This window comes from Pelobates fuscus, chromosome 6 (genome assembly GCF_036172605.1).
Source record: "Pelobates fuscus isolate aPelFus1 chromosome 6, aPelFus1.pri, whole genome shotgun sequence".
Classification (NCBI taxonomy): Eukaryota; Metazoa; Chordata; class Amphibia; order Anura; family Pelobatidae; genus Pelobates; species Pelobates fuscus.
Window position 1 is genome coordinate 100980944 of NC_086322.1, and position 25465 is coordinate 101006408.

The 25465-nt window shown below is 39.1% G+C and overlaps 1 protein-coding gene across 1 annotated transcript in view; it reads right to left on the minus strand.

The window, feature by feature from the left end:
- The window catches only part of LOC134614381 (plasma kallikrein-like), a 56442-nt gene that overhangs the window by 10992 nt on the left and 19985 nt on the right, over nucleotides 1-25465 (minus strand). Inside the window, exons 5-11 of the mRNA XM_063458091.1 lie at nucleotides 24723-24882; nucleotides 20338-20447; nucleotides 15228-15387; nucleotides 10834-10943; nucleotides 9936-10095; nucleotides 6003-6115; nucleotides 5621-5801 (exon numbers count right to left, since the gene is read on the minus strand). Coding sequence (XP_063314161.1) covers nucleotides 5621-5801; nucleotides 6003-6115; nucleotides 9936-10095; nucleotides 10834-10943; nucleotides 15228-15387; nucleotides 20338-20447; nucleotides 24723-24882 — 994 coding nt within the window. The remainder of the gene's footprint in view (nucleotides 1-5620; nucleotides 5802-6002; nucleotides 6116-9935; nucleotides 10096-10833; nucleotides 10944-15227; nucleotides 15388-20337; nucleotides 20448-24722; nucleotides 24883-25465) is intronic.

Genomic DNA, 25465 nt, shown 5'->3' on the forward strand with positions numbered 1-25465 from the left:
TATAAAATGTGCACGTATTAACATATACCCTATTGTTACAATTGTTACTTGAAAAGCATGAGGAATGCCATCGGGGTACCACATGCTCATTTGTTATACCTCCATGCACTACAAAAATAAAGAATACATTTTTTTTTTTTTTTTTTTTTAATAAAATAAAAAATTTTAAACAAATGTATGCATGTTATGATGTTTTTTTTTTTTTTTTTTATGTTTATTATGGTATGCACACCATTGTCTTTGCATTTCTTATTGTGGGTTTTTACCAGAATTCTGTATGGTTGCTGTACAACTTGATTGTGACCCTTTATTCATTATTTAAATAAGGGTTGGAATACTTGCACTTTAAAGTTTTTGCGTCACTTTTTCTATTTATTTTTGTAATAGGATATTTGATAACTTTACTAAAGCCCAAGTTAATGTATTATTATTAGTTAAATCAACTACATTACAGTTAAATCAACGTATGGCTGCTCCCTCTTCCAGTTTGGAATAGATGGCTAGAATTTCTTAAATTATCATTTTGCATTAGGAGTTTGTTTTTTGATATTTTTTTACCTACTAACAGGGTCATTCACTAAAGCAAGAATTGTCAGAAATTCAATGTGAATTCAAAGTGAATTTCCTATTTAAGGCCAAAGTAGCCAAACTGAAAACAGATTTGACTTGGACATTTTTCTTAATTGGCTGTGCTGGCCTAGTTAATTTAAATACACTTAGAATTTACGTTTTGTTTTTAAATAATCCAGTGTCTTTTTTTTTTTAAATTCTTTATTTTTATTGTGCAGAGATTGACAAACAGATTTGAAGTGCCATGACGGCAGCAATAACATACATCAGAAAGTTGTATCATAGCATTGGAGGATTGTGCACATTTTTATAATTTTAAATAACAAGCTGAACTATCGTTTTAAACAGAAGATCTGATTGAGATTCGAGTTTCATCATGTTGGGGTTACACACCAGAAATATTATGCCACTGGTCCCTGACATCCATTATACAGCTTTAACTAACTGTGATAATGAACAGAATAGAATAAGCATAGAAAGCAATATAAAACAACGGGGCGTAATAACAGGAGTGTTAAGTAACTAGCAATGAGAAAAGCAAGTTAAACTAGCTTGGTTGAGTACTGCTGTGTGGCATGGCATGGTGGGAGGCCTGTGGCAGGGTATGACCCTGTGTTTGCAGCTACCCGATGCCCCTCAGTGGGTATCTACAGTCCCGGCCAGTGGAGTGTTCAGTCAGGCAAGGGAAGTGCGCAGCTTTGTTTGTCCCTGGTAAACTCAGGTAAGTACATGCTTGTGGAGTAGCATTGGTCATCACCTGGGACAGCAGCCCTCCTCCTTGGAGCTTTTCCTTATGATGGGCAAGGTCTCTCACCAGGTGCGAGTTGTGCCGTTGACGGTAGGGTTCAGCCAGATCGAGTCAGCGCCCCCCTTTCAGCGAAGCAGCAGTCATTCGCCTGGTGGGCTGTAACATATCAAGGCATTTTAGGTGAGTCGGCTTTGGTATGATTGTTTTCCTCTTGCTGACTGTCCTCCGCTTCTTAATGCGAGTCAATGCTTGTGTGATTATCGATGAGTGGCAGACCCCTATGGTATGTGGTCGCCGAGTGGAGGTTACCCGTCCGTGGGCCCCTAGTGCATTAGGTGCGGGCTGGCTTCGGCTCTTTGTTGCCGTTGCTGGAGGTGAGTAGCCTTGCATGTTGGCACTCCGTTGCCTTTCCTTGAGCTTATGCCAAAATGTTGCGAATATTTCATCCAGCTTTGCGAGTGTTGTGTCCTTTAGGTCTTGTAGCACGGTGTGAGGAGCTGCGCCCGCCATCTTGGCTCCCGCCGATTCTTCCAGCAGGGACGTGTGCAGGGTTGCAGGGCTATTGGGTGGTCGTGAGTACGGTGGGGGTGCTGGAGCCGGGATGACCACCACCGGCAAGGGGGGGGGAACAGGAGCCCTTGTAGTGTCCACCTCTAGCAGCCAGATAGCTAGCAGGAAGATCGGCCGCTTCTTCCACGCCAGCCCCTCCGTGTAGGCCGCAGTTGTGTGCCGAGACCAGTCTGCTCATTTTGTGCCCAGAAATCGGCCAGGTGTTGCAGAGCTGAAGTCCGCTTTTGCCTGCCTTCAGATAGTCGAGTATGCTGAGGGAAAAGTTCTGAATTAGGGCTTTGCTGGAGTGTTTAACACGGAGCATGCGGCCATCTTGGTCGGCAGCCCGGCCCCGCCCCTCAACCCAGTGTCTTTACAGACTTACAGGAACACTACCGGTTCCATAAATTGCTATGTTGCCTGGAGGTCCAAGCTTCCTTATCTTCCGGCAGAATCCAAACCTTCAATGAGGAAGCCTCAGACTGGATGCCAGATGAGAATGTCAAATGATAATTTCAGCCTATCATTAGCTTCCCATTAAGAAAACTGTGTGAGAAAGGTACATGAGCTGATGGACGCTGTCTTCACAACTATGGGATTATACCATTAGTAAATTAAGATAAAATGGTGTCCAGGACCTCCAGATGCCATAACAACATAATTGAGATAAAGTTGTTAATGACCCTGTGGTGTTTCTTTGAGATTAACATTTTTATCAAGGACAAACTCATGTGACTTAGGCAGCCTGGAACTCTGTTTCGTGCAAAAATATGTCTGTCAGCAGACACACAGAACTTCTACCCTTGTACCTATATTATTCAAGTTTGCCTGTTTTTTTATTTTATTTTTATTTATTTTTGTCAATCTTTATGATGTGCATAGGATAACAAAAAGCTTGCTAAGCTACAACAGCAATCACAAGCATAGTGAAAACAGACAGTTGAATCATTGACTTGGCTTTCAGATAAATTGCACATTTTCATAACATATAATTTGTAGAGATAGTCAGAGGTGAGACAAAATGACATATTATGAGAAACAGACTAGACCAACTGACTGTGCGACTATTAGAAATTAAAATAAATTATTATATTACATGCTAAACAGATTATGTATACCGCTGGGTACTGAGAAAGGATGAGTACAGGCAAAGGCGTAATATAGCTCACCAGTGCGGAGTAGCAAGGGTGGGGAATGTCCTCTGCGAACTTTCAGCCCACTCCACTAAGAGGCCATGGAAGAGAGTTCTTCTTCGTGTTAGAAATAATGTCAAATCCTTCCACCTATGTACCAAACAAGAGGTGCTGACATTCCTGGCTTTTAGCTTGTGGTGTGGTGAATTGCTGTGTTCACACCGTTCTTCAAACCCATGCCCTGTGTCCATGGGTCCCCCTGCTACTTGCTGTAGAACCATGGGCCCTCGGCTGTTCTGAAACTCAGGAACTCCTTTGGGTGTATGGACAATGGGTGGTAGGTGGTACTAATTGGGTCCTCTGCCCAGAAGAGACTGCAATCCCATCAGCTACGTGCGTCCCAGATTTTGTGGTCAGCTATAGCAGAGCTGAGCCACTGGCTTAGCATGCTGTGTAGGCATGTTATGCTGACTCTGGTTCGGTGGGCCCTAGCATTCCTGGTGTGCATGTTGCTGCATACAGTGGGACAGTTTTTGCCAAAAGGATGCAAATATTGCATATGCCTTTGTTGCCTTTTTCTGTGGTGCAGGGCACGAGGCACTCAGGTCCCTCCCCATGTTGAGTGGGCTGTGAAGGGATGGCCATCCTTAACATGCCACGCTGGTCCAGAGGGGCGGGTGCAGGGCTGCAGAAGGCACTTTGGTCTCAGCGCGACTCGAGCCAGGGGATCGGCCGCCTCCCCCTAGACATCATGCTATGAGTCATACTAGGCTGCATGGTTGGACTGTGTGAACTCCTAGAGTAACGGCAAGTCAGGTATCCCTGTGTGCACACTTGGTTCAGGTCAGTCCTCCAGTCTCTCAGAGCCAAACCGATGTAGTTGTTAGCGGTTCAGGCTCATTTTTTGTCCCTAGATGACAGAGCTGTTAGAGAGCACATCCTACTCCCTCCTTCCTCTAACCGGCTCAGAGTGCCCACATGCACTCTGAGTTAGTAAAACAGTCCAATTAAATTCTTCTCTATGAGGAGCATTTGATTGCATCTTGTGACGCAGCAGTGACTTTAGATAGGAAGTGGGGAGTACCCCGAGCCTCACCAAGCTATGGATTTTAGGTATGTTATAGATTATTTTCATTAGTTATTTTAGTGTATTTAAGGAGGGGGGTCCTAAAGAATAATACCCAACTGGACATTATAACAAAACATTTTGATTAATAAATTTGACTGATTCGGGTAATATAAGGGCACTAAACATAAAAATAAAAATAAAGTATACCACTGTTAAGAAGAAAGATATGTTGCTGCTTTAAATGATGTATCTGTGCAAAACAGTAAAAGGATATTCAGCAGCATTGTACAGTGGGTAAATAAAGAGACCCAAAATTATGACAAATTTCGATGAACAGGAGTAAATGAGGAGTTGATCAAATAAGCATGTATAGAAATATAACCAGCTGAAAAATCTATGTATTTCAGAAATAAATAATGTGTCCTTTTGGGTTAAACTGAATTTATCTTTGGAGCAATAATAAGACTGACCCAGTCAAACCTGAAACAGTTTGTGGTGAAAAAAAAGCTATTGAAATCAAAGTAGAAAACCTGGAACAACTGTCGGATCAAAGGAAACGGCATGATATTAAATTATCTCAGCCGGATATTTTTAAAGGGGTTACACTTTACAGGCTACAAAGGTTATAGATGAAGAAAGAATAAGGTTGAACACATGCAGAACATTTTGGATTGCCACCTCTCTGCTGAAATAGAAATAGAAATAAAAGTATAGTATTAAAAAGATGTATTAGAAACTTAGAACAAAGTCTATGCGGTCTGCACTGCTAAAACAGCCAAAATCTAAAGTAAAAGAGGTATTTTCTTACAGTTTACTCCCAAAAAGATATTTCTTCTTAAGAATATTTCTCCTAAAATTATTTATCTTTCCAGTTATTTGCTTCTTGGTGTCTGATATTATATCTGCTTTTTATCTTGAAGAGATATAGAGTATAGAATAACATTATAGCAATGCTTGTAGTAAGTCTGTTGACTGAGTGTTTCTTCCATTATTTTGGTATTTTTGGTTGATTAAAACTAATCAGCCTACATAAGTGTAGACAGCAGGTCTTGTCAAGGCATTTACTGAGAGATGTAATAGAGAGTGCATAGTTAAAGGTGATATGAAGTGAATGGGATATTAATCTGGCAAAACAGCAATACAATTAAAAATACAGAAAAAGCACATAACTTGGAGGGATTAGGAGCTCTGTAACCCCAAGTCTCTAACAGAGTTATTTACTTAAGTCTTAATCGCCCCATGCTTAATGGGGCAAAACCATCTGGCTTTTAAAAAGTTAATAAATAAGACCACCATATTGCTTTAATGGAAGTATTTTCCATCCATATGTCCCCACCTGCCAGGCGGACAAAATATTCTTGCCCAAAGAAGCTGTCAGTAGCCCTTACCATATTCACATAATCTCTCTCCAAGTTGGCTTTGTTTGTATTTTGTATTATTTTGGTTATTTTTACTGACAATTACCAACGCAATGAGAAATTCTCCATTAATATCAACAATTAGTCAATGTAAAATACAAGGTGCTGTTATTTTAGAACAAGTAACACTCACTCGCTGACACAGTGGGCAGCTGTCAATATCCATTGGTTGCTGATAATCGATCCACCACATGCATGATGTATTACATTACCAGGCATCCTGAGCTGCATACTGACTTGCCATGGCCACTCCCCAAGAGAACTATCCTCTCCCCCTACAATTCTATTTTCTGGTTCTACCGGCTGCCCACATCCTACATGAGAAAGTAGAAGAGATTTTTTTTTTTTTTTTTTTTTTTAATACAGAAAATATGCAATAATTCAAATGTGTAAGTGTTAATGAAGTGTAATTCAATATAGAATCTTACATTTTTATCCATGGTCATATCAAGCTCACAACTGAACTTTACTTTGAAACATACAATAAGAAAATAACATACAACTTGTATAATTACCTGTAATTGCTCTGTTTCTGCACAACCGTAAAGAAAATCCAGAGTTAGCTCCTTTTCCATGTAGTATTCCTGTTGGCAAGCCATTATTAGACATCTTCAAGTAACATTTACATCTGAAGAAAATAAATCAGACAAAATATGAAAAGTTAAGATATACTGATGCTGTTCAAGCCAAAGTGAACATTGCAGTCCATTTCAGCCAAGCTTTAGCTATCGGACAGATGGCCTCACATTTGACTCAAGAATGCTCTATTATACAGAGGAGTTCATGGTCGACTCAATGATTGAAAGGTTCCCTGGTCCTGTGGCTGCATAACAAGCCCAAATCATCACCAATCCATCATGTGCTTGACAGTTGGTATGAAGTGTTTGTGCTAATATGCTAGTGTTTGGTTTTCACCAAATGTGGTACTGTACATTATGGCCAAATATCTACACTTTAATCTCATATGTCCAAAGGACATTGTTCCAGAAGACTTGTAGTTTGTTCAGATGCAGCTTTGTAAATCTATGCTGTGCTGCCATGTTCTTTTTAGAGAGAAGAGTCTTTCTCCTGGCAACACTTCCAAACAAACCATACTTGTTCAATCTTTTTTTTAATTGTGCTGTCATGCACTTTAACATTTATCATGCTATCTGAGGCCTGTAGAGTAAGAGATGTGACTCTTGTTTTTTGCAACTTCTCTGAGAATTGCACGCTCTAAACTTGAGTGAATTTGCTGGGACGTTCACTTCTGGGTAGGTTGGCAACTGTCTTGAAAGTTTTTCACTTAAAAAAAATCTTTCTCACTGTAGAATGAAGAACTTTAAATTGTTTGGAAATGGCCTTATAACTATTTCCAGTTTGATGGACAGCGACAATTGCTTCTCTTAGATCATAGCTGATGTCTTTCCTCCTTGGCATTGTGTTAACACACACCTGAATTCCCCAGACAAACAAACTGCTAAAATTTTGACATTTTTAACCCCTTCAGGACGGAGTCAATAGTGCACGTTCTGATCAAAACAAAATGTAAACAAAAACTGGAATTTGCGCTATATGTCTGTTCAACCGTAGTTCCCCTCTTTCAAATTATATGCACCCACACTTATTATATATCATTTTGTTCAGGAGAAACAGGGCTTTAATCTATCATTAACTATTCATATATGGAACATAATTTATTATGAATAAAATAAAAAAAAGGTGAGAAAATAAGATTTTTTTTTAAATTTGCATTTCCGTCTGTCATTATAGCTGTGAATGTCATAATACTGTTAGGTTTTACTGCAAAAAAATGCACATATTTGTAATCAGCGATGTCTCACGAGTACAACAGTACCCCCCATTAACAGGTTTTATGGTGTTTTGGAAAGTTACAGGGTCAAATATAGAACGTTCCATTTTCAAATTGAAATTTTCCAGATTAGTAATGTTACCTTTGAGACGGTGTGGTAGCCCAGGAAAGAGAATTACCCCCATAATGGCATACCATTTGAAAAATTAGACAAGCCAAGGTATTGAAAGTGGGGTATGTTTAGTCTTTTTTAGTAGCCACTTAGTCACAAACACTGGCCAAATTTAGCGTTCATATTTGTTTTTGTGTGAAAAATGCAAAAAACTAATATTTGGCCAGTGTTTGTGACTAAGTGGCTACTAAGAAAGACTGGACATACCCCACTTGCAATACCTCGGGTTGTCTACTTTTGCAAATGGTATGCCATCATGGGGGTAATTCTCATTCCTGGGCTACCATACGCTATCAAAGGCAACATAACCAATCTGGCAAATTTCAATGTGAAAAAAATGAAATGCAAGCCTTATATGTGACTCTCTAACTTTCCAAAACACCATAAAACCTGTACATGGGGGGTACTGTTATTCTCGGGAGACTTCACTAAACACAAATATTAGTGTTTTAAAACCGTAAAACATATTACAACAATAATATAGACCATAAAAGTGCCGTTCGCTTGTAAAAAATGCGAAAAACGTCACTTTTACTTAAAATATCATTGTTGTAATACAATTTACCAGTTTGAAACACTAATATTTGAGTTCAGTGAAGTCTCCCGAGTAAAACAGTACCCCCTATGTACAGGTTTTATGGTGTCTTGGAGAGTTACAGGGTCAAATATAGTGCTTGCGAATTAAATTCTCTGCACTTTCTCCCTGTGTTGTCAGGCATGTCAATCAAATTTTAATTAATCAAATCACATAATTACGTTAAAAGATTATTTAAATATACACGTAGAATTTTAATATATATGCATTTATAGGTATTTAAATTCTACGTGTATACTAATGTAATCTTTTATGTAATTATATGTATTTATCAATATATATATATTTGCGGTTATTTGTATTTTATACATAGATAGATATATATAGAATGTCATTCTAAGTGTATTTTGTTACCGATATATATATATTAATAACAAAATACAGTTAGAATGAAATTACATATGCATATATAATTTATATTAAATTTTGTTTCAATATTTTATTTATTTATTTTATTATTTTATTTATTTATTATTTTAATTATACGTATTTATATATAATATATATGTACATCTATTATATATATAATATATATATACATATTATATATATGTAACGTCATTCTAAGTGTATTTTAATATTAATATATGTACTTATATTAATATTAAAATACACTTTGCATGACATTACATATATATAATATGTATATATATTATGTATATAATATATATACATATTATATATATATATTAAAATATATTTAATTTATTTTTAAACATGTTTATTTTATTTTTTTTATTCTTCCTACCAGCAGGGGGACTGTCTGATATTTCAAACAGTCCCCCTGCTGGCAGATCCATAGCCAGCTATAGGGGGTCATGTGATCGCTCTTTGAGAGCGATCACATGGCCCCCGGGGGCCTCATTTGCCGGAGGGGGGCTGCCTGGGCTCTCAGGCAGCCCCCCAGAAGAGGATCGCGGCGGAGTGAGTAGTTGCTGGCTCCTGGGGGCTTAAACCGTTACGGCGTTCCATGCCGCCACAACGGCTTTAAAGCCCATTTAAAGCGCGACGGCATGATACGCCGTAACGGCGTTAAGGGGTTAACAGGTGGTCACACTTTATGATCAATTAATCAAGGGCATTAGATTAATAGCACCTGTCTGCTATTTATCCTCTGAATTCCTATGGAAGCAGTAAGGGTGTACTTAGTTTTTCACACATGACTTCTCCATTTTGGCTTTATATTTATTAAATAAATCATGACACAGTGTAATGTCATATGTTGTTATCTATCTGAGGTGGTGTTTACCTAATTTCAAAACCTGCTAAGGAACAGATGATTGCTATTATGTCCTGATATGTAAAACCATAGTAATCACAGAGAAGCTACTTTAATTTTTCCATGACTATACATGTAAATTATATGAAAACATGCACATCGAGGAGGGCACGCCCCCAATTGTGGCATACTACATCAACACGCTACCTGCAAAGATGCTCCTGTTGTGCTGAATGCTCCTGGAGGAAGTCTCGCACCCAGGCAGACTATCTCCATTATAGATTCATATTGTGTTCACACAGTGCAGCCCTTGCCCTCGTCAAACATTCATACTTTTCCTCTCTCATTAGTTCATGCTCCTGCAATCTCAGGCATCTATTTGACATCTTTGATTCTCTTCTTCGCCCTGCTGTGGCCACCCCCCAAACTAGCCTTACAGCCGATAGCTTTGCATTTTAGTTTACTGACAAGATTCAACAGCTAAGGAAAGAATTCTCCCCACCGTGCCGTTCTCTTTTTAAACCACACATAGATCATGCCTTTCCTACCCTTCAGACTTTTTTTTCCCTGGCTACTGAAAAAGAGGTGGCTGTGCTTCTCCTTTCCTCTCGCCCCACCACTTGCCCGCTCGATCCTAAATATAAATCTTGCCATTATACTGGACACTCACTTGTTTTCAGTGCAGGAAGATTGAACTGGTTTATAGGTAAAAAACTGGCATTGTGTAGTTTTTGAGCAAAGTTGTTGACACTCATTCTCTCCATCAACCTCCTGTACTAATAAATCAGTTCCAAGAAAGTCCATATCATTGAAAGTCTGTAACGGGCACACTATGAAATAAAAAAAATAAAAAATTGATTTCAAATAAATTCACTATCAAACTAACTGGAACTTACATATCATTTTGCATATGAACATACAGTAGGTAGAGAAAAAGCAACAGAAATATAAAGTATCTACAGATAGAATTTTAAAGAGAGAAGGTTTCTAAGGGTCCTATTACTAAATCAAAGCATTCAACAAAGTTCTATAAGCAGAAAGCAACACTTTAGCATAGCAGACTCTGTCTGCAGCATGCAGCCCACGAGTTTCTATTAATGTAGTAACAGTCGGTCTGTCTTAGCTCATTTTATTCCTACTCTCATCTCATAGCTCACGTCCGTTTTTATTCCCTCACTGATGGAGTTAAAATATATATTTTTTACAAATTTTGTTTGTAAAATAATTTGTCAAACAATATTCAAACAAATCTAAAGTGATTTAATAGTGGAAATCCTAAACCAAATTAGACTGAGGACCAATCTAGAGGTATCTTTCATAGACAGCCGTTTGTACTACACACATTAACATTATATTTTACATAATATATGATGTGAATTGCTTCATTGCTTGAAATCATTTGACTACATTTCTTGAATTCACATATAATCAGGGATCAAAACGACTACACAAACAATATACTCACAAGATAACATCATTCATATCAATATGCATTAAAAAAAAATAGAACAAGTGATCTTAAAAGTGAAGTTTTATGTGACTAATTGCATATAATTGCACTATTTTACCTGTGGGGCTAGTTTTACAAGTTAAAAGGCTAAAACCAGATATGGCATCTTCTATCACTGTAACGTCATTTGGCAATCCAGTTTTTGATGTCTTTAAATAGCACAAGTTCCTACAAGAAAAAAAGCAGCATGTTATTATATGCACTCTAGAATACGACTGTATTGAGGAATGCTCGTTGCAATCTAATTTACCACTGAATAAAGTAATGTTTCACATGTAAAAATAGTCTAAATAAACTTCAATTAACGAAAGATTTAACATTCAGCTCATACAGCCTTTTCATATTTCTCCATTCCCTATAAATAATATCACACGTTCCAGGTGACATTTGGTTGACACCGTTACAAGTGAATTGCACTAAACTCATGGTGCATAAATGACCAAATGTATATTTTAGTATCACTCATGGTGCAATGACTTTGTACTTCTCACATTCCTGTTCATAGTGATCTAGTTTAGAGGAACGTGAAAATCATCACAACCAATATGTCACCGATCCGTCATCCCATTTCCAGTGTGTGTAATAAATGTCATAGCATGTGATGTTAAATTGGAGAGTCTTTGTAATTAACTTGGAGAAGTTGCAAGAGAGCAAGGTAAAAAAAGAAAATGTTTCCACTGGATAAATGCCTTAAATTAGGATTAGTGCATCTGAGCACACTCAGTATTGAAAGGATGCTATAGCTTTAAAACAGCCCAACAAGGCTGCCAGTCAGGCAGTCGCGAACCCTTTGTTTTGTACTGCCCATGTTAGTGTCTTATAGATGGTCATATTTGTAAATAAACAAAACCAAATACCATATCAATAAACAAAACAAATACCATATAAATAATAAATAAGAACCATCACTATTTAACATTGGATGGAAAGGACGTAACGTTATTGAGGGTAATTAGAGGCATTACAAAACACTTTAAAATTAATTCCATAACCATTTTACCAAAATTAAACTTAACAAACCAGCCAGATTGCTTAAACCTTAAGTCTCAATCCACCTCGTATTTGACGTGACCTTACCCATATAATTCCCCAGCATAATACACTAAAACTAAATAAAAGGGATGGGTGGGTGGGAAGCTCAAAACTTCTCCCTCTTGTTCTGTAACTAACTCAGAGCGTGAAGCCCGCGCAATTCAAACTTGCTTCAATCCTGACCAATCAGTGCCTACCATTTTCCCGCCTCTGCGCAACCTAAACCTGACAAAAAACAGCCAATGAGAATATCCTTATTTAACCTGCTGCAAACTGGATTTAGCCAGCTAACCCGTCTAGCTTAACTAACCCTTGACCTTTAGCTGACCCTAAACCTATTGCCCTATGCTCCCTGCAGGACATCTCCAGGTTTCTCCATTTTGTCCATTTTGCGTGTGCAGTGTATGCATACCACATGGACAATAAGGAAGACTCTCCCTCTCTCCTCCTATGTTCACAGCTCCCATGATAATGAAGCAAGCCAAACAGTGAACGCAGTTGGGTATACATTTTATAGCAGCCACAGTATACTGGTTTATTAAGCAAGTCATGAGATAATTGGAACTGCTCTTTATGGATAAAATACTAACCCTTTTATTCAATGCTGGACAGGAGATTTTGGAATAAGTCAGTCCCCACAGACCAGAACGAGAAGCTCTGAATTAAAGCATCATATCGCGGTGTGGAAGCGGTTGCCCGTTTCCGTAGGCATGTGTAAGCACACTTTCAACAGATGTTTATTTTTTATTCCATTTTTGACAATATTTTGATGCATTATCTATATGCAACATTAAACATTATTTAACAGTGTGGAATTTTAACTGGAATACCCATTTCAGCTTTAGAATTTAACCATTTGCTGGGTGTCAATGATAGTTAAAATAAAAAAAAAAGTTAATATTGCAGTATACACAGTATCATTCTGTACACACAGAATAATTTTGATGAGTTGTCACCTGGAACACCTTATTAATCTCCCCACCCCCATATAGGAATGATTTTCCTGTAGAGAGCCAATTCTCAAGTGTTGTACTGAAGCTTTCTGAGAAAAGGTCCATATCACATTGTTGTATATGCTACCTTTCTTCAAGCGTTCCTGAATTAATCTGTCCAACCTTATGTTTATAAATGAAGCCTTCCTTTCATATGGTTGACTAAAGCTTCTATTCCATTAGAGCAGATTCACATTTCCAACTGAGCAATTTTGCTTTGACAAATTAAAAGTAAGATCAGAGGAACACATTCAAATTGCATTACCACCACACAATGATAAATATGAAAGCTCTTAATGCTCTAAACTCCAAAACATGATTAATTTAATTGTAACCTTTTGGGGATTTTCTGATTTGAACATATCCAGATTCCTGCATTTTCTGTTATTTGTATGGCATATGTATTTACCTCTTTTGATCTCAACTAAAATGAAACAATGCGTTCTATAAAATATATCTAAATGGGGCAATGCTTAGAACTCCATGTTTTAATCACATCACAATCTTTTCGAAATATAAATCTTATTAATACAGTTCAAACTGTCTGTTTATGTTGGCTTTGTATATTGACTTTGTGTGCTTTTGTTCGTGTTTCTCTTTTTGTCTAATTTTGTGTCTCTTTATATTTTCCCTATAAGTCTCTCCCTGTCCTTCAGTGTGCCAAACTGTTTCTTGAGATAGAAAGTTTCTCTCTGTATTCTTCTCAGAAGGTAAAGGTGAAGCTGCCTGTTTTCACAGTAGTGTGCGTCAAGATTCCAAATGACTTTCGCACAGCTGGAAGAAACAATTTTGTGATGTAAAATGTAGTTATATGGTTGAAATGCATTGTCTTGCTGGGTAAAACGTAATACTTTGTTATTCTTCAGAATAACATAGACAACATATTTTGAATTCCTCTTCTCTATAACATTTTTGTCTTTTTTTCAAGTTTTTAATTTAAAGGTTGAACTTTAAATTACAACATAATAATTGAATTGGAATAGAAGCCATAATTCTGAAAAATTTTACATATTGGTTTTTTACATATTGACTTTTTTCAATCTAAATTAAGGCCTTTGAAGCACCTAAGAAATGCTTTATATTTCTGTAAAAAAAAATATGTATTGCAATTAACCTTGTCGTAGCAAATTCAGTTTTGAAGAAATTATTTTCCCACCAAAATATATAAAAATTGTCATTAACATGATTATATATTCAATTTCTTTAGTAATTAATAAAATACATATTTATATGAAATAGCCTGGTACTTGTGGCCTGTATTGTGCAGGGAATTTTATTTGTGTGTTGAAAAGACTTATCATATCATGTGCCTGTCTTTTACTATAAAAAGTAGTTGTGGTTTGGCTGTCTAGAACATGTTGTACCAGCTTGCAAGTGCCATCCTCTTTTGAATATAATTAATAGAATATATAACTACGCCTCCACTCTAATAGCCACCATACTGCTCTTCTTATCCTACATCCTATGTGATTGCTCCCTCTTGGAAAGCACATCAGCCTTCCCACAACTTCCTATGATTCCAACAAGCTGTTGTTATTGCCAGCAAATCAAAGTGTAAATGTAGTGACGTCTGTCACTCTTTTCCTATATTTCTCTGACAAAGAATGGGATGTGTTCACCAGAAAAATAATTACAGCAACTACACCACACACAGCATAGTTGCTGTAAAGCTACGCAGGAAAACCATGTTTAGGAGAGTTCTTCTGGTCCATTCTGTCAATCAGTTCTTTATATGCAAGTCTATTCTAGTTCTTCGTCAAAGAGTAGACATGTGCACCACAAATAAAAATTAATTTTGGCTGAAGCGACTTACAAAAGTGTAAGGGACACTGTGGGCACTATAATTATTTTATCTCATTAAATTGGTAAGAGTGCCTGAAGTCTGCTGGTGCTGTGCCTCCATTAAGTGTTAAACTATTTTTGAGCAGTTCCTGGCCACCCACATCCCAGCCCCTACTGGAAGTATACCTAATGCAGAGATTACATATTTTCGTCTAGCCATACCAATTCATACCAACAATAGGCTGAAAGAGGTCAGCTGACACACTCAGCCAATCACAATCACCAACTGTTGCTCAGACTAATATTTCTTCATTAGCCCTATCAGCACAGAGGGGATGGGCTACTGGGTTCTCTCACTTAACATTAAAACCTTTCTATTTAATATAGCACAAGACATTCTAATAACTTCAATGAGGTAAATCAATTACAATGTTCACAGTGTCCCTTTAGACTTACTGCAGCAAAAAGTTAAGGGGACTTTGAAGGAACTTTGAAAAGTCTGACTTTTAAAGACTTTGAAAGTCTAAGTGTCAAGACGTCAACTCCATGTTTTTTTTAATCCACATTTTTTTTAAGAATAAGTGCCATTGTAAGATATTTAAATTTAGATAAGTCAAACATTTCATGTGAACTATTAATTACTGACCTCTGTGACGGGGTTCTCCACTCTTTTTTCAGAAATGTAAAAAATAAGCAGTTTGGGTAGAATGTACATATCTTCTGACAGATGTGTACATCTGGAGCAATAACACTTATCAGGTTTTCCGCAGAAAACTCAGCACTCTGAAACAAATCTCTTTTGCAACCTAAAAAATAGAAATATAGAAGTAAAGGGCACGATTATTGTAGTAGGATTATTTAGAAAACACATCTACAGTATAAAGAATGTCACTCCAAGTCCCAAATGACCATTATCCAGATCTACCACTCTCTGCGCTCACTTATTGAGTACTGGCTCTGGAGGCTTCAAGTTTTTCAGAATTAGATATATCAAGGTATGCCATCACATTTCACTATTTGGATTATTTAAACAAACTATTTAGATTATTTAAACAGACTTCTTCCTGTGAATTCTTCACAGTGACAAACAAATTAAGTACTCAATATTCATGTGTAGTGACATGGCCGCAATCATCAGGGCCCGCCCTCAGGGCCCACCTCCAAACCCGCCCCAAAAGATGCGGTGTGTGTAAAGTGGATATAGGGTGTGTTTGTGGAGTGGTTGCAGTGCATGTGTATGTAGTGGATGCAGTGTGTGTGTGTGTGTATATATATATATATATATATATATATGTGTGTGTGTGTTTGTGTATTAATATATATGTATATATGTATGTATGTGTGTGTGTATGCATGTATATGTATAAACACACAATTTGTGTTTGAATGTAAGCATGTTTTTTGTATGGAGTATGTCTGTGGATGTTGGTGTTTGAATGTAGACATGCATATGTGTGCAGTGTATACACTTCCACACACACATTTATACATATAGAAACACAGACATATGCAAATACAGACACACAATGATACACAGATACATACACAATGACACATAGTTACACACACATATACCCACACTGACACACCCAAATGCAGACACTCATACACATTGACACAGAATACACGCACTGACACACAGATATACACACACATGGACACACAGATACACACAGACATTCCTGAAACACATACTGATAAACACATACATACTGACACACACACATACTGACATACAAACACAAACACACATACAGACACACACACATACATACTGACATATATACAGACACACAAACATAGTGACATACAGAGAGACATACAGACACACACATACAGACAGACATCCAGACACACACATATATACTGCCATACAGACAGACATACAGACACACAGATATAAACTGACAAACAGACACACATGTACATACTGACATACATACATACATACAGATTCACACATACATACTGACAGACATACATACACTCACATTCATACTGACAGACATACAGACACACACACACACGCAGCTCATTTTTCAGCCACCCTGTTTCTTACATTTTTGGTGCAGGAGGGTGGCTGGGGCAGATGGGAGTCAGTCTGGTAGATGGCTCTTCCCTCCTCCCCCCGCTTGGAGTAAACTGGAAGAAAGTGACCATCTGTCACTTCCTCCCAGCAGTACTTGCAGCTGACATTTTTAAAGGGGCCCAGTCACGCTATTACACGTCCGCAGTGATAGAAACATAGAAACATAGAATGTGACGGCAGATAAGAACCATTCGGCCCATCTAGTCTGCCCAGTTTTCTAAATACTTTCATTAGTCCCTGGCCTTATCTTATAGTTAGGATAGCCTTATGCCTATCCCACGCATGCTTAAACTCCTTTACTGTGTTAACCTCTACCACTTCAGCTGGAAGGCTATTCCATGCATCCACTACCCTCTCAGTAAAGTAATACTTCCTGATATTATTTTTAAACCTTTGTCCCTCTAATTTAAGATTATGTCCTCTTGTTGTGGTAGTTTTTCTTCTTTTAAATATAGTCTCCTCCTTTACTGTGTTGATTCCCTTTATGTATTTAAATGTTTCTATCATATCCCCCCTGTCTCGTCTTTCCTCCATGCTATACATGTTAAGATCCTTTAACCTTTCCTGGTAAGTTTTATCCTGCAATCCATGAACCAGTTTAGTGATGACCAAGCCCCTGAAGATATATGCCCATCAGGAGGCCCTAAGTGCATGGACCATCCAATGGGCCCCATCAGTGTGCATCTGTAGCTGCACCGGCGTTGGTTCCGCAGCTACAGTTGGGGAATTTGGGGCCCGAACAGACCCCCCCAGGACCGCCGGGTCCGTGACAACCGTCACGGTTGTTTTCCCCTGATGGCGACCGTGTAGGGAGGAAGGATGCCAAGAGTTGGTTAGACAGACTGGTAGACAGTACAGTACTCATGTAGTTATTGCCCAGAATTCTGGATTTGAGAAAAAATATTTTGTTAGTTTCTATACTTTTGTTTTTTGAATGAACCTGTCCTGAAAAGCTCACGTTAAAAAACAATATGCAGTTTGGTTCACATTAACAGATCATAGTTCCTAAATCAATTAATAACTTTAGAAGCTGTTATATTAGTAATCAATTTGTAGCGGAGCTCAACTCAGTACCTCCGTTGTAGCTTTCTAATTCAAGCACTTGCACTTCAGTGATTATCACTCCCCACAGACACTAGATGACACATGGTACTGGGGACAAGAATTGACTCCATTGCAGCTGTGCAGAGGTGTTTATGCAGAGATGTGCAGAGGTGACCACAGAGGGTCATTTGCATGCAATGGGGTATTTAAAAAGTACATACATTCCCCCATCATGTCTTCTTTCCATAATTCCTAGTTTTTCTTTCTGAAAACAACCATCAACCCCACCAAAACAAACAAATGCTCAGCTCCATTTTGTCCATAGAATTTTAATATTCTGAAACAATAAAGGCTCCTTTTAAAATTCCCACCCGAGCAAGTGGAAGCTCTATCCTGCAACCCTGGGGCCATGACAGAATCTGTCACACACTTCCTCTCCAAATATGTTGCCAGCTTTACAGAGGGTTCCCACTATCCCTTGACTATTGGTCCTGCATGGGAATTGTGACTCCATTCCTATAAAGGGATATAATAGTAACTACCGGGCATGCTTAAGAGTACTCCTGTTCTCTCCTGTTAATTGTCGGCATCAGGGCCGGACTAGGAAAAAAATTAGGCCCGGGCATTTTTCAATCAGAGCGGCCCCCTAAGAAGGGGGCGGGGCCAGAGAGGGTGTGTTTTGTCATCACTAATGACAAGCACGCCACCTCTCAAAGTGAGCATGTTAGTTCAATGCGCAGAGCCCGCTGAAGAGCTCTGGCATTAGAAAAAGGCCCTGAATTTGTTCTGCACAGCGCAAGCAAATTTAATAACATGCTTGCGCTGTGTTTGCTTTTAAATTGTCTCTGGTTTCTCCATGTATATATATATATATATATATATATATGTGTGTGTGTGTGCTGTATATGTGTGGGAGTGTGCTGTGTGTGAGCGAGGATGCTGTCTGTCTGAGGGTGCTGTTTGCTGTGTGTCTGAGGGTGCTGTGTGTGTCTGGGGCTGCGCTGTGTGTGTCTGGGGGTGCGCTGTGTGTGTCTGGGGGTGCGCTGTGTGTGTGTCTGGGAGTGCTGTGTGTGTGTCTGGGAGTGCGCTGTGTGTGTCTGGGTGTGCGCTGTGTGTGTCTGGGAGTGCGCTGTGTGTGTCTGGGAGTGCTGTGTGTGTCTGGGAGTGCTGTGTGTGTGTCTGGGAGTGCTGTGTGTGTCTGGGAGTGCTGAGTGTGTGTCTGGGGGTGCGCTGTGTGTGTCTGGGGGTGCGCTGTGTGTGTCTGGGGGTGCGCTGTGTGTGTGTCTGGGGGTGCGCTGTGTGTGTGTGTCTGGGGGTGCGCTGTGTGTGTGTCTGGGGGTGCGCCGTGTGTGTGTGTCTGGGGGTGCGCTGTGTGTGTGTCTGGGGGTGCGCCGTGTGTCTGGGAGTACGGTGTGTGTGTCTGGGAGTGCGGTGTGTGTGTCTGGGGGTGCGCTGTGTGTGTCTGGGGGTGCGCTGTGTGTGTGTCTGGGGGTGCGCTGTGTGTGTCTGGGGGTGCGCTGTGTGTGTCTGGGGTGCGCTGTGTGTGTCTGGGGTGCGCTGTGTGTGTCTGGGGGAGCTGTGTGTGTCTGGGAGTGCTGTGTGTGTCTGGGAGTGCGGTGTGTGTGTCTGGGGGTGCGGTGTGTGTGTCTGGGAGTGCTGTGTGTGTGTCTGGGGGTGCTGTGTGTGTCTGCGGGTGCTGTGTGTGTGTCTGGGAGTGCTGTGTGTGTGTCTGGGAGTGCTGTGTGTTTCTGGGAGTGCTGTGTGTGTCTGGGGGGGCTGTGTGTGTGTCGCGAGAGGACCCGGCGGAGCTGTTGGCTAGAGCTCCGCCGGTGTTCTCTCCTTCCTCCCTCCCTCCCTCACTCTCCTGCCGGCGGCCGCATCTCAGTGTCTCTGGGCCGGTGAGGGAGATCTTTGATCTCCCCACCGGCCCATGGAGACACACAGCAGGGCTGGCGCTCGGGTAGCGCTGGCCCTGAAGGGGCTGGCAGGGGAGATCCTGTGATCTCCCCTTCCGGCCTCGGCCCCACGGCCATCGCGGCCCACCGGGCATTTGCCCGGTATGCCCAATGGCCAGTCCGGGCCTGGTCGGCATACCAGTGAAGGAAGGAGTATATTTAAAAATATATATTTTCGAAACATCTGTTTATGTGTCAGCATTTTTACAATGTTTACAGAAGTTTTTATAATGTGTAACATTTTTGTACACAATTACAGGTATGTTTTTAAATGTGTGATTTGTTCCAAAGCATGTGTGTTCAATAATTTTTTATTACAAAGGTTTTATTAATTTGTATGTATGATAGTTTTTAGCAAAGGTCTGAAAAAAGGAAGGGTTGCATTTTCTATTTTGAAGATTGATTTGCTAAACATTGCATTGCAGTTTTTTGAAAAGCAAACTGATGTATCCAATGAGTCGAAAAAATATCCTTCACAGTTTGATTATTTTAGTCTGAATTTTGAACTTTTTCTTTTCAATTCACCATTTAAAGAAGAAAATTCTCCATCACTGGTTAGTTATCCTACTGACATAACAGACCTCGCTCCCTTAGGATAATGCACAGCAATTTGAACATTATATCTTATCATTTATTACTGCAATGCACTTATACATTGTATCACTTACCTAGATTAGATTTTCCACAATGTTTTAGAGAAAAACCAGATATAACATTATCGAGAAGTCTTATTTTGTTTGGCATTCCTTTACTGGAGTATTTGAAATAGCAGACATGTCTGTAAAAAAGACATTCAACATTACAAACATTACTTGCAAACCATATCAAAATATTATTATACACACACACACACACACACACACACACATTTATTTGTAGTGGTTTTAATGGTAGTGTATGTTTTTTCTAGTTTGTTTTCCTGCAAATATTTATTGGGTAGTATGGTAAAAAAAAAATTGTATCATGTAGCATAAGGTATAGCAGAAAACAGAACCAAAACTGTGACATTCCAGATGAGAAGTCACTAAACTGAGATGTATTTAGGTCACTTAGCTCTTCCGGTGGGTATGTATTTGTGCCCATCCACACCAACTCATCCCTTTGTGTGTATCCTTTGAACCTTCTTCTATGTTTCTCCTAATCCCCTCTTAACCCACACATAGTCACAGGGATACAGTCGTACACAGTCACACACTCATTCACATAGTTACATACAGTCACATACACACAGTCATACAGTCAGACACACAGTCACACTCACATAGTCAAAAATATATAATCTCACATACAGATATATGCACACTGTCCCACATAGACACACACATGCACAAACACACACGAGCAGGACAGAGACTTCACAGTCTCTGAGTCTAGTGGTTGGGGAATCAGGAATTCCTTCCTGCTCCCTCCTTAATATGCAGTTACCAGACAGTCGGTGCTGGTGGCATATAACTCCACCACTGCTGCCTGTATCAGTAAGGCAGGCTTATTTCTGCTAGACCAGGGTAGAGCATTATACAATCAACTACCTGGGTTCCACATGGCCATGCTACAAAGAGTGACAGATGGGATGGGGTGCTGTGTGCACTCCCTCCCACCTGTCACCCTGAGCGGATGGGTGACAGGTGGGAGGGAGTGCACACAGCACCCCAACTGTCATTAAAACAAAATTGCATCAAAAGTCAAAGAGGACAGTTTCCCAATATTTCTTCTCTACCGAACAAAAAAGAGATCTTTGGAAAGGTTGAGCTTGTTGGATTTTGGATTTTTGTTTTTTCTTACTTAGTAATAATAAGTGGCCTGTATTATCGTTTAAAAAATGTGTTGTGTTTTTAACTACACTAATTTTCACTAACTTTTCTTTTCTGACAAACTTTTACCATGGCTCACAAATGCTCTAATAAAAGGTCATAGTAAAACGTATCAAAGACAAATAGTATGACTTAAGAGGGAAATTAGCTAAATAACAGTTGCCGTGGCGACAAAAAAAAACTCATGTCATTTTTAGCACTTTTCCCCAAAATTGTTCCAGGTTTGCCTTGTTATATCTCTCTTCAATTTCTTATGTTCTATTTTAGTAACAGATCCAATGATACTGCACTATAACACATAATAAACATTCTTTCTGTAAACTGAATTTGCTCACACGGACAATTCTAACTAACAACTAAATCTACCTCACGTTATGCTTTTGTTTATCTAATTCAAAAATGTTTGAATTAAGTTAAATATTGTGTATTAACAAAATTGGGCATTCGGCTTTAAAGGAATTGCAATGTGTCCAAATTTTGGGCGATCAGTGATTCATCCTAAATCCTGAATTCTGAAATGTTATGTGGACAAATCCTTTTGTTTGTCTTGTGATTCAAATTTCCACCCAAGGCACCAAAAAAATTATGATTGATGAAAAAAGATTATTGATGGTTGGAGGGGGGGGGGGGGGGGTAGCCATTAAATGTTGATTTAATTCACAGATCAAGTAAGAAGTGACCAATAGAAGGAAAAAGGTAGGAGCAGTAAAACATATATTTATATATTATTTATTGAATCTTGTCCACAGCCCTGCACTCGCATTTGCATAGTACTTGCCATGGTGATCTTTCAGCCAAGTAACATAAATATCCATTAAGAAAGGCACTCACGGGTCTTGTTGATCAAAGAAATGTAACTTTATTTACCAAGTGTATGTTAAATCACATCTAAGTTTTAGTCCGTACCTAGACTTTTATCAGGATAAACCACTTTGATTAGACACATATTGTGTTTTATTACTAACTAGTAGATGTTTCATAATCACTCGTTACCTTCACTATACATACATGGGTTCTCTGTCTGAGGGTATCCTGGTGGTAACTTAAAGGGACATTATAGTCACCCAGACCACTTCAGCTAATTGAATTGGTCTTGGTGCAGTGTCTCTATAGGTTTGACCCTGCAATAGTAATTATTGCATTTATTGAGAAACTATGCATGAGGACATCCAGCGTTACCCAAAACCTTATAGGAAAGCATTATACAATGTTTGTATTCCTAGCTAATAGTTTTCCTTTAAGGTACTTTTTTTGCTGTTCCCATTTGATTTTTACTGCTCCTCCTTTTTTTCCTCTATTGGTTACTTTTCAATTGGTTTGTGAACCAAATGAATATATACATAATATTTATATTTTATATTATGTATATTTTTTGCAGACAATTTCTGTGTATTTCCTGTGTTTCTTTTTGACAGTGTTCATGTATATGAGTCATGTGTATGTGTGTCTGACAGCGTATCAGATACATTATATATATCAGACAGTGGGGATCTGTTTGTGTGTATAACATTGTGTAACTACGTATGTGTTTGCAACCATGTGTTTGCCTGACATTGTGTATTTATGTCAGACATTGTGCCTGTGTGTATTCTGGAAGAGTGTGTGTCCGTGATAGTTTACGTGTATTTATCTGAGTACGTGGCAAGGACTGTGTATCTAATTTTTTTAAAGGATCCATGAGCTATTTCATGACATCCCTGATGAGGACACATTGTGAAATAGTTTAAGAATACATAAGCTGCCTCTTTCTGGACACATCTCTAGCAGATAACACTTTCTCTGATAACAAAAATTGTTAAAATCTCTGAGTGACACATTAGATTTCTATTAAGCAGATTGTCAGAGGAAATGGATGTTTTCTTATGTTGTCTACTGTTGCACCGATTTGATTTAAAATGGGACCATCATGTATCTGGAAATGTCACCAAAGAATAAATATTTAATTATCTTTTACTCAAGTCCATTATCCTCTATATAAGGGAAAAGTAAACTAAATATTAAAAAGGGTAAAGCAACATACAATTTAACCCGCATAAACTAATCCACAACTGCATTTAAAATAAATAAATAACAAAACAGAATGCAGGGAACCATGGGCAGATTTGCCACAAGGTAACGGCTTCGAAGCGTCAGTCAGGAAAGTGTCGGCATGGCCATTCTCCTGCTTTGTGGCCAAGGCTGACTGGAGAGATTTCCCTGGCTGGCCCTTGCAGGGCCAGCACTCGAATAGAGAGGTCACACATGGCCTCCCTCACCTGTACTGTATCAGGGTGTTACCGAGGCAATGCTCTGATACATCCCTCAGCGCCAGATACAAGGATACTGCATCTCACACTGGACAACCAGGGATCCTGTTTACCTTTCTGACCCAAGGTAAACTTTAGGAAGGGGAAAATAAACATTAGTTTACTTTTTTTCTTAATAAAATTTATTTTTTCTTCAGACTCTCAGCCAGTATCCTCCCACTAGAGATCATTTACTCCCGCTATAGCCTCTATAACTTTACTATAGGCCCTATTACTCAACTACAGCCCATGTCACACCACCACAGCCCCATCTCCCCACTACAGCCCCAGTCCCCCCACTACTTCCCCTATCTACCCCCACTACATCCCCTATGTACCAAACTACATCAACCAGCCACCCCACAGTTGTTCCTATTCCCTCACTGCAGCCCATGTAACCTCACTATAGTCATTATAGCTGCTACCCAACCTCTACAGCCCCTGTCCTCCCATTAAAGCCGCTATCCTCTCACTTCAATCCCTCTGACCCACTATAACCACTATCTGCCTACTACAGCCCCTATTTCCCACTACTTCCAACTACATCCCCTTTCCCCCCACTACAGCAACTATCCAGCCCACAATTGTCCCTATTCCCTCACTACAGCCCCTGTACCACCACTATAGTCACCATAGCCACACTATAGCCACTACCCCACCTCTAAAGCCATAACATGGCATGCTAAAGGTTAAATCCTATCCTTCATCAATACCTGGCATTGGGAATGCCACAAGGTTATTCTCTAAAGTAAGAAAAAAATATACATTAGCACATGTTTATATGTAAGTTATTTTGGCCTTAAATTTGCAATTCCCTGGTGAATTTACAGAATACTCAATGGCCTATTGTACAATGAATTGATTTCCCACTTGTTTAACATACATGTTGTATCTTATCACAGAGAGACTGTTTATTTTCTATTATTACAATGAGTACTTACCATACAATTTACTCACCGCAGTTTTACAGAGTGGAATGTGTGTGTGACGTATGAAAAGAACTGACAGTGTATGTCATTGGTGCACATCTCTTGGCATTGGTTTTCATCTGTTGCATTGATTATGTTATAGTTGGTTCCCATCATTTCAATTCCAGGAAACATCTTGTTTCTGCAGACTAAAGCACAAAAAAACATATGAAACATCCACTTGTTTTTTTAAAATTAAATATGTATAAGAAATCCTTAGAGGACTTTGGTGTTATCTAAACTAGTCTCTGTAGTTACAGTCTATTATACGGATGCAAATCAAATGAAATGTGTAAACATCATCAGATTAATAAAGAGCCCAGCTTGCAGATCAGGATTGAGTTAACCCCTTAAGGACATGTCATGATTCCCTTTGATTCCAGAAGTTTGGTCCTTAAGGGGTTAAGGGAGTGGTATGCATCCTTACAATTTGTATACTACTCGGTTCACTGCTTGAATATAAAAGAGGCACATTTTAAACTACCGAATAGGTGGTATCTGACCCCCACCAAACTGGCCAAGTTCGCTCATGGTGAAGCGCAGAAGTGCTGGAGAGGTGACGCATATGGCGTGGATGAGATACACCTTTGGTGGATTTGTACTTTGGTTAAGAGAGCGTGGAACTTTATTTTACTGCAGATCACATAGTTACATAGTTACATAGCTGAAAAGAGACTTGCTTCTATCAAGTTCAGCCTTCCTCACATATGGTTTTGCTGTTGATCCAAAAGA